This window comes from Mus caroli, chromosome 11 (genome assembly GCF_900094665.2).
Source record: "Mus caroli chromosome 11, CAROLI_EIJ_v1.1, whole genome shotgun sequence".
Lineage (NCBI taxonomy): Eukaryota > Metazoa > Chordata > Mammalia > Rodentia > Muridae > Mus > Mus caroli.
Window position 1 is genome coordinate 66,858,805 of NC_034580.1, and position 10,221 is coordinate 66,869,025.

The 10,221-nt window shown below is 53.9% G+C and overlaps 1 protein-coding gene across 2 annotated transcripts in view; it reads right to left on the minus strand.

Moving 5' to 3' along the window:
- Pitpnm3 (PITPNM family member 3) overlaps positions 1-9,984 on the minus strand; it is an 88,446-nt gene extending 78,462 nt beyond the window's left edge. The window contains exon 1 of one of the 2 annotated variants that reach the window (XM_021176711.1): positions 9,749-9,984. In XM_021176711.1, the coding sequence (XP_021032370.1) occupies positions 9,749-9,770 (22 nt within the window). In that variant the 5' untranslated portion in view covers positions 9,771-9,984. The remainder of the gene's footprint in view (positions 1-9,748) is intronic. The other variant, XM_029484174.1, reaches the window with a different exon arrangement.
- Between the last annotated feature and the right edge of the window lie 237 nt (positions 9,985-10,221).

Consider the following 10,221-nt stretch of genomic DNA (forward strand, 5'->3'; position numbering starts at 1 on the left):
GGCAAGGTGCTTGGTCCTTGGGTCAGATTCCATATAAGTAGTCTCTGGGCAGGCAGGGTCACACAGGGGTGGACCACACCCCAAGAAGAGACATAGTGCTCTTTCTTGGGGAGGAGTCCCAAGCTGAACCTCTAAGGAAGAAGTGAGTTGAGGCAGAGTGGAGCTAGGGAAAGGCATGGCCACAGTGACAGCCATCTCCAGGCAAAGAGGACACAGAACTCCCAGGTAAGTCAGTATGTCAGAATAAGGGAAGGATTATGGGCATTTGCGAGGGTATCAGAATAACATGCATGATTCCCAGATCCCAGGGTGAAGTTAGTGCCCATGGCCTGGGTTACAGCCCTGGGCCTGTCTATACCCACACCTGCCTGCCTGCCTGCCTGTGACTAGTGCCCCACTGCAACTGAAACTGTCCTGGTGGCACTGATAACTGGACACCAGTGAGTGAGCAGAGAAGGTGTCAGGGAGGTGATGTTACAGGGTTTAGACACACACGCATCCCCACCACCATACACACAGAGATGGGTGGGCTCTATAAGTCAGTGCTATGGTCTAACTCCTGGCTATCAGTGTGTCTGAAATGATCTGGCCTGGGAAAACACACACACACACACACACACACACACACACTTAGAAACACATCACTGATCTTCACAACAGCCCTGGGGCCTCAAAGTCAAGAGGCAGCATGTGGAGTATGGCCTGGGGGAGGCTTCACAGACTGACAGGTGACTAACTCCAAGGAAGCTGCCTCCTTACCACTGGTTCTGCTACCATTTACTCCTACTCTTCTTCCTCTTCCTCCTTCTCCTCCTCCTCCTCTTCCTCTTCCTTCTTCTCTTCCTCCCCCTCTTCCTCCCATCCTCTTCTTTCTCTGCTATTTTCCTCTCCCTCCAGGGAACCTGCCCACTTCCATTGGCCTGGTTCCAAGGTTAGATATTTACCAATTACTCTGTGCCTCAGTTTTGCTTCTGTAAAACAGAGATAATGGCCATACCTACATCACAAGTAATAAAGGCAATAAATGAATATTCATTGACTTGAGAAGGGTACGACACAGTACCCAGTCTCCATTGCTGCCATAACAGGGCTTGTTAAGGGGCTGTCAAGATGGCTTGGTTTACTGTGTAAGTCTGGTGACTCTTTTTTGAGCTCCAGGACCTACATAGTGGAATGAGAGAACCAGATCCTGCAAATCATCCTTTGAGCTCTATACTCATCAAACACACACACACACATACACACACACATTCACACACACACATGCACACGCACAAACACATTCACAGATTCACACACACATGCATGCACATAGACACACACATACATGAACAGACACACAGATACACACATACATGCACACGCACACACACAGACAGATACACATACACATACACATGCACACGCACACATATTCACACACACAGACAGAGATACACACACAGACATACACACACAGGCACACACACTATAAATAAGAAGAAAATGAATAAGTAAAGGAGTGTGTTAAGTGGAATAAGAAATCGTGATTATCCAAAGGGCTTTTCTTTGCTTATTTCTTAAGTGGAAACTTTTAAGTGCAGGCCACTCTCCTGGGGCCCCTGGAATGGGAGCTGCTCCTCTCTCTTCCTCCCCTCATTCCATTTGCTCCCAGCCCATCCTCCCACCATCTGGCCCCAGCCAGAACCTTCCATGCATCTCCCTCTTCCTCCAGGCCTTTTCTGGGGCCTCCATTCTCCACCTCATTCCTGCTAGATGAGGGGGGGTTCCCTGTTCCCAGGCCAGACTGGTGCCTGATTTCTCACCAGCATCCCATGGCAGCTAATGTCTGCACCTCTGTCATCCTGCCCTCTGGACTACGGGTTCCCCCAAAGCAGCCGCCTAGCAGGAACCCTCTCCAGGCCCATCACCTCTTGCTGCACGGTAAGCATTCTCCTGGGGCTCCACATGGAACAGCACAGGAAGGGCCTGAGGAAGGTTGCTCTCTGGAGAGCACAAACCAAGGTGTGGCCTCAGATGCCCTTTGTGGGTCGGGGCAAGAACGGGGACCATGCAATCCAGAGCCAACCAACTCATGCATGGCCTTGAAGGGGCTGTGTGGCCACCCAGGGAGGGATGAGAGGCCAAGAGAAGCTGCTTCCAGAAAAAGGCATTATTGAAGGAAGCCAGTGCTGGTCGGGGGTTGGTTGCTATAGAAACAGTCCTAACTATCTCCTAAAATGCTAGATGTGCCACTGATGAGCTATGTGCTGATCTCTTTCAGGGGACTGCCAGGAACCCCAAAGGGACTGTCGGCTATGGTACCCAGGCACGGGAGCCAGCATCCTGAAGAACCCAAGGAGGGAACGGCTTTCAGGGCAACCAACTAGACCCAGTCCATGGGGATCATGCTCAAGGAATGGAGTTGAACCCTCAAGATACAGAATCATCCTGATAGCAACCGAGGTCCTTAAACCAACCATGGTCTAAAACCTTGACCTCCGTCATTAACACAGACCAGCCTCAAACTAGACCATGACTGCATCCCCAGTCTGAATCCAATCACATGACAAGTGACAATCGCAGACACAGGAGAAACTCAGCCCAGGCCATGGCATCCAGTCTAGATCCAGGGCCATATCAAATAATTTGTAGGCATATCCAACCTGTGGCCCACAGACCACAAGTGGCCAATTGAGAGCAATGATTATGCTCTAACACTACATTGTAAGTGTATTAGGAGATTTTTATTTTGTAACTCCATTGCATAGATCGCAAGCACAGATTTCTAACTTTGTAAGTGACAATACCATGCCACCATGTTAGGGTTGGACATACCTAGAGAATATTTTTGCAGCACACTCTGGATGCTATACTGCATTTCATAACTGCAGGGGTTTCTGTGACCTATCACCTTCCCACAGTGCAGGTATGTCCCTGCAGAGGGACTTAGGATCCCTAAAGTTCAGGAGGAAGGGGGAGGGTGGGAAGAATGAGAGGACCAGAACTTTGGTCTCTGTGCCTGGCCTAGTTGGCCAAACCAATTGCTTTGGGAACGATGTGCTTTTGAAGACCTGCTGGTATCTTATAAATATGCCATTTAAATACCCCTTAATTACCTTATTTAGGAGATAATGAGTGATTAATAGCTTTGGCTATCTATTGTACTTTCATTTGCTCTGCCAATTAGGCTCCCAACAGTTCTGAATTCTTTGGAACAGTTTCCCCAAGGCCCAGATGTCCCCCCCTATGTCCCTCCAGATTCTTGCTCCAGAAGGCAGAAGCTGTCTCCTCTAAGCCACAGGAAACCCTCCACAGCACTTGCCACTGTCCCACGGGTGGGAGGACATGGGACACCCTGGAGTGTTGACACAGAAGATGGCATCCTCCCTAATCATCCCAGGACCCCTTTGTGGGGACCAGAGAGTAAGAATTTGACATCTATGCACCAAGCCAGCGGACAAGGAGGCCAGGGCAGAGCCAGAGACTCTGATGCTGCACATCCTTACAGAGACCACCACCTCAGTGAGCTTTTGGTAAGGGTATCCATCAAAGGCTGCCCTCAGCATCAAGCAGATGGCAGGAGAGACCAGCTCTCTACCACACCCCAGTAACGACCAATGTGACCTCACATGGACACCCCATTCCACCTGCAACCCCCAGACTGTCAAAGATGAACCTCAAGGTGATCTCTGCCCTCAGGCCCCTCGATCTGGTGCCAAATCACGGTGCCAGGAACTGCCAGTGAGACAGGGAAGCCCTGACAGCAGGCTGGATAATGCTGCCATCCCTGCCCCAGATTATAATACACAAGAAAGAAACAAAACACCGCAAAGATAAACACATTCCCTACACCAGGCCCTAACGGGAGGCTCAAAAATAGCTCTCTATGCTACCAGGGGTGACTCCAGAATTGTTTAGCTCAGACCAGGCTCATGAGGGGAAGCCACAGCAGAGACAAGGGGAGTTCTGATCCAGGAGGATGGCACTGGGGACCAATCTGAAAACAGTCCAAGAAAGGTCAAACGTGTAACCAACACAGGCATGAAGACAGATCCTAGAGCATGCTCAGAGCCTTCCAGCTGCCAGCCCACCTTAAGCTCCCGGTCACAAAGTCTGCAGACCTAAGTCTATCCCTGAGGAGGGCAGCAGGGCAGTGACGTACTCTGTAAATACCCAGAGCTGAACAAACACAGCGTCAGCAACAGCCGGCTCAGAGGAGGACTCTCGAGCCACCAGAACTCAGCGCCCCTCCCAGATGGGCCCAGTGAGTTTCTATTTTTGCTTTCAACCCTTGTTTGGCATCCCCAGCCAACAGACGGACTACTTCTGCTCCCTCCAGAATAATGGGTCACAGGGAGATGGTACACCTCCTCACTGGCCCCGCCCACCCTGACGTGAGACCTTCCCGCTGAGGCCAGCTTGATACCAGGAGAGCCCCCCAGCAGCCTCCCACAGCCAGCTACATGGGCTGATCTCTCATCCCCTGGCGCCTCGAATGCACCCATACTGCAACCCACTCCAGCCCCACCATGCCACCAAACACACCTCACCAGCCTCAAACTGAATGCTGATTGCCACACTGGCTCAAAGCCTGGTCCCATCTGGGTTATACTGCAGGAAGCAGGCCAACTGACTAGGTTCCCCTGCAGAGACCCAGCTCCCTTCCCCCTACCCCCACCCCCCAGAGCCAAGACAAGCAGGAGGTCCCTGTCACCCTACCCACATGTGTACCCTAGTTGGGGGCTGTGACCACACAGCTGTGCAGGCCTCCACAGGCACACGTGGGACCTTGGAGGTGGCATTTACCTCCGGAGTGACTCACTAAGACTCCCATTCCTTGGGAAAGGGGGTGCAATTTAGCATTTCTCTTTCTCTTTAGAAAACAAGAATTTTAAAAGAGAGCGAGTAGAGAGATTTGAGGGAGTGGGTGGGGAGCTCAGATCTCATTTGATTTCCAAACTTATTTGCTATGCATTCTCTCCTACCAGCCCCCACCCCCACCCCTAATCTCTCCCTAGGGGCACAGGGCGGCTGGCCACACCCTTCCATGAGGCCCTGGTGACAAGCTAGTCTGAGACCCCCTAGAAGACTTAGGCTGTGAAAGTCCTTGATTCCCCCAGGGTTCCTTAATCCTCAACTCTTCCAAATCCCATCCACGTGAGGTGAGAGGCGAGGCCCTTTTCCAGAGCAGCAAAGATAGACAGACCCCAGGGAAAGGGTGGGTAGAAAAAAAAAAAAGCTCAGCTAGAGCTGCGTAGAACTTCCAGTCCCTCCTGAACCCACACTTTCCTTCCCCATTCCTTCTTACAGATGCAAAAGCTAAGTCTCAGAGGGGGCAGTTCAAGGTCAACCTAGGCCAAGTTAGCCACGAATGGAGGAGTCCTACTTGCTAGTTCCAGTCTGCCTCCAAGTCCACCAGACACTCAACCTTTCTGGAGTTGAGTGTTCCCATCTATGCAATAGGAACAACACTGTGGTTGTATGTGTATCCATCCCTCCGTCCGGACCCCTCCTATCCCCACCCCCACCCCTGCCAAGAAGTGCTGTCAGGGAAATAATCCTGAGGGCTTCCATAAAGCAATGCCAGTTGCAAACCCCTAGTCCTGGCCTCCTTTCTGCAGACCAAGGCACAGGAGTCTCCAGTGGGAGTAAGGAGCTCCAGGCCCATGGTCATATGTGAAAAGCAGGGCCACAACCAAGAGGTTGGGAAGGGTCTCAAACTGCAGCCTGTGTGTCAGCCGCTGTGAACCTATGTGTTGCCTGACCTCAGCAAGTCCTGGAAGGCTTCCTGGAGGCAGAGTTTGAGGAAGTCCTGGAGTCTGACATTGCAAAGGGGTACTGCTGTCCTCTTGCAGAGGTGATGGCGTTCCCAAGATATTTAGGGACAGTATCCTGGTATCCTAGGCCTGGGAGTTTCTCCATGTGCCTCAATTCTTCTGGCATCTTTCCAAAGTGCAGAGACTCCCAGTCCTGGTCCCTTCCCCTAACTTCTGGTTGTTTTCTTTCCTGGGTCACAGATCCCTGGTCCCTGCCAGAGGGAGCAGGGCTGCCTCCTAGAGCACTCATGCCTGCTGTTACCATTTCCTGTGACCTTGAGCACACACCTAGGCCTTCAGTGTCCCCCTTGGTAATCAAGGCTTTGAACCTGAGGATCTGCAAATGAGGAGTCCCCTGCCCAGCCCCCACACATCAGATTGTTTCTATTTTGTTTTTTTGGTTTTTTTTTTTTTTTTTTTTTTTTTTTTTTTTTTTTTTGGTTGCTGTTGTTGTTGTTTTTAATTGCTGTTGGTGACTAGGCTTTCTGTCCCCCTCAGCCAGTTCCTCCTCTGGAGAGCAGAGGCCAACACCTGGAAATGGCATAAACTGGTTCCTCCAGCCTGGAATTCCTGCCCAGCCCTGTGGCAATGATTTCTGGGCTCTCCAAACATCCCTGCCCTTCTCCTAGAGCTCTACAAACTCTATTGGTTGTCTGCTACATCTCTGCCTGACCCAACTAAGGATCCAGGTCTCCCACTTACACTTGGCTGGGGACAAACCCACCCTGCTGTCCCACTGGGGGACAGAGAGAAGGGCCATTGCAAGGTTCACAGGAAGGGAGGGGCAGGGCTGCTGGCAGAGGCAGAGCAAGCCCTTCCCAACAGAGGCAGTTCCCATGCTGGCAGCCCTCCAGCCTCCAGAGCCCTCACATTGTGCCAGAGGGATTTATCCAAACACACAATCCTTACCACCTCTCTTCTGGCCCCGGTGCTCTCTGGAGTTCCTTCTGACCTCTGCACCAAGCCTCTAGGAACCTGGCACCCCAGCCCAGCTGGATTTTTCTGTCGCAGCCCCTTCTCTCCCCTTTATCCATATCCCCAGCCTTTGCTTAAGCTTCTGCAGAACCAGGCAGCCTGGCTTTTGCCACGATTCTGTCTAAACTCTGCTAGCCTTGAAGATCCAGCTAGAGAACCCAGCCTTCGCTGCTCCAACCTGCTGCTCCCTATGACCATGGGTGGCTCTATGCACAGACTTCTCATTTCCTTTATAGAGTTCCAGTTCTCTTCTCCTTCCTTCCTCCTCTGGTTTTCATCCTGTCTTCTCTTGTCCACAGAACAAGACCAAGGAGCGTTCTTCCTTTCCAAGTATTGAGACAGTCAACTCTTCTGATTTTTGTGTGGCTGAGATTGTCCCAAAGCTTGAAGGCTGGTAATAATCAAGTTGGATCCACTCTCTGCAAATGAATCTCATCCTGTCTGGGATCTGATTACATTTTCTCTTGTGCCTGGATTCTCCGAGCTACATGAAAGTCCTTGAACTGCCTTCCTGGCACAGCTGCTGTAGCCTTGGCTGGCTGCTCAGGATGTTCATGGTGCCGCTCCAGCACCACCATTCACCACGACGACGTGATGGTGGAACTGTACAGTGTACAGCCTGGCATCGGTTACAACAGCGCCAGGACCCAAAGCCCATCTCCTCCTTCAGTAGCCGGACCACTGGCCGGTTTTCAGAAGAAATCCCACACAAATCCGGAAGCAGACCCCCTCACTTGCAGGCAAGATTTCCTACAACCTCCCTTTAGTCTCCTCTCACCTCTCAGGGTACAGGGCTGATCCTTCTGCCTTTTAGGCTGTGTATGGTACTGAATTGCCATCTTTCTCTCTTGGGCCTCAGTTTCCTCAGCTATGAATAGAAGAACTTGGCCGCCTCTGTAGAGAAACTTAAACTATATAATTCAAGGTAAATGTGCTTGGTGAGAGAGGCCAGGCATTCCTCCATAGTGTGCATCCTTAAGTCACTGGGTTTAAGGCAGCTAAAGAAGAGAAGGGATATTTGCAGGGTGCCACGTTGCCCAGGAGAGTTGAGAAGCGTGGTCAGATCTTGCCAGAGGTCATCTGCAGAGCTCCTTGGGGGTGGCAGCTGAGTAAGAGACAGAGAGGCACCAGGCAGGTGGTCACAGAGGAGGGAAGTCTGGCTTGCTCTGAGGGAAAGGACTGAGACTGTGAAATGGAAAAGTTGTAGCCCCAGGCAGCAGTTTTGGGAGGCCTGGCCATTTCTTCACCTTCTGCAGGGTACTCTCCCCATGGATCTCAGCTAGGGACCAAAAGACCCACAATCCAATTCATAGGACCCGGGGCTGCCCTTCTCCCAGAATGAGGAGGGGAGGAGAAAGATTCCTTAGCATCCAAAAAAACCAAACCAAAACAAACCAAACCAAAACAAAACAAAAAAACCAAACCAAACCAACAACAACAAAAAACCTTGGTCTTGCATCCAGGCTCACCTGGACCCTCCCAGGCATCTTCAGGGAGCTATTTGCTTCCAAGAGCTCTAAAAGGGGAGTGCCTTCCTACTTCTCAGAATCATGGGGCAGTAAAGGGCTTGAGTATGTTACCTGGTACACAGGTCAAGAAGAGATTTCTCTAACTACTCTTGCTACTGTGGTGCCCTGGCAAGAGACCTGGATCCGGGCGTCCAGACCTGTGCTCACACATGAGCACATGTAGAATGGGTAGCAGAGACGCATGCTCTTCCTTTATGAAGAGCAGGGGTGGGGAGGGACCAAGGCAGGAGAAAGAAGGGAGCAGAGAGCCTTTTCCAGCCTCCTGGTGTCATCTCACTGTGCCTCCCTCGGGAGGGAAGGGGAGGGAAGTGGGAAAGGGGGTGTTTAGATGCATTTGGTTATGCTGTCTCACACAACCAGCCTCTCCCTCACAGGATTCCTCTGCCACACCTGAGTCACAAGGCCAGTCCATGCCAAGGATTGGGACCTGTCCCAGGGTCGCAGGCAGTTCAATGGCACTCACATCTAGAGTGAGGGCAGGTAGTTATGTTCATTCCATCTTTGCCATGCCTATGGGTGGAGAAGTGGGGTTCACACCAGGCCCCACGGGGATGGCATGGCACCTGCCAACGTCACAGGCTGGGAGTGAGTTCATGGCAGATTCTCACACGCCAGAGCTCCCAAGCTCAGGACTGTTGAGACCAGCCTCATCATTTGTGGCCAGCCCTATGCACACAGGCTTTCCTCAACTTGGCCTTTTAGGGCACTGTAGGGGTCCAGAGCACAGAGTGGGGAGTCCGGGGCTAAACCTGGTCCCCTCCAGGTCCTAGCCAACTCACAGGGCCTGACATCAGAGCAGATGCTGGTGAATGAACGCCTGACTGGATGAATGAAGGGAGACTAACACCTACTCCCTGGGAACCTTGGGCTACAGCTCTGAGCTTGCAGGAGAGCCGAGCCCATGGGACCCCAACAGAGGCCCCGCCTGCCTAGCCCGGCACCTGAGGCTCTGCCTCTGGGTCAGGTGGGGGGCGGGGTGGCTCCCCAGCCATAGAGTACCCCTCCAGCGACGGGACCAGTAATCTGGGTCTCTTTACCCAGGTGGTGGCAGGGGCGGGGGACTGTCGCATCCAAGATAGTGACAGGACAAGGGGGCGCGTCCTGGTTTGTTGGGCGTGGGATGGATCAGCGACCGCGGGACATCCCCTTTGGGTTCCGGTGCCCGGGTTTACTCCCCGGGTCTCCCGGAGGGCAGTGACAGCTCCGAACTGCCGACTGGACTGAGGAGCCGTAGACCTGACCCAGTGCAGCGGGGCAAGCGGGATGCGGTGTCCCACGAGGTGACTGGGGGCGCGGGAAGGACGCAGGGCGCGCGGAGCCCCTTATGCACGCCCGGGGTCCGGGCGGGTCGCCGCGGTCACTGTGCCTCCGCCCACCTGGTTGGGGGGCTCACCTGGGCCGAGTGATCCCTCCCGCCACCCGCCGAGCGCCCCGCGCCGCGCTCACCTGCGCTGCCCGCCTTGGCCATGTCCCGGGCGGCGGGCTCCGCTGTGCTGCCCGTGCTGCTCGCTCCCGGCCCGGCCCCGGCGCCTTCGGCCGGAGCGGACTCTCCGGGCGCCGCGCCCCGCGCCCCCGCCCCGCTCGCTCGGCCGCCTCCACCGCAACCGCCGCCGCCTCGCCGCTCCCTCCCGCTCCCTTAAAGGAGCCGAGCGGCGACCGCGCCGCCCCCCCTCCGCGCCGCCGGGGAGGGACTGACGACGGAAGGCGCCCGACACCGCCCCCGCGGGCCCGCACCCCCGCCCCGAGCCGCGCGGCCACCGCAGCGCGCGGGAGGCGCAGCCCACTGACTGCGGCCACTGAGACCCCGACCCTCGCGGAAAGACAGACGTAGACAGACTCCGGATTACAGCTCGGAGACGCTGCGGGCCAGGCAGGGATGAAGACATGGACTGAGAGCCTGGGGCGCAGTGACCCTGAGA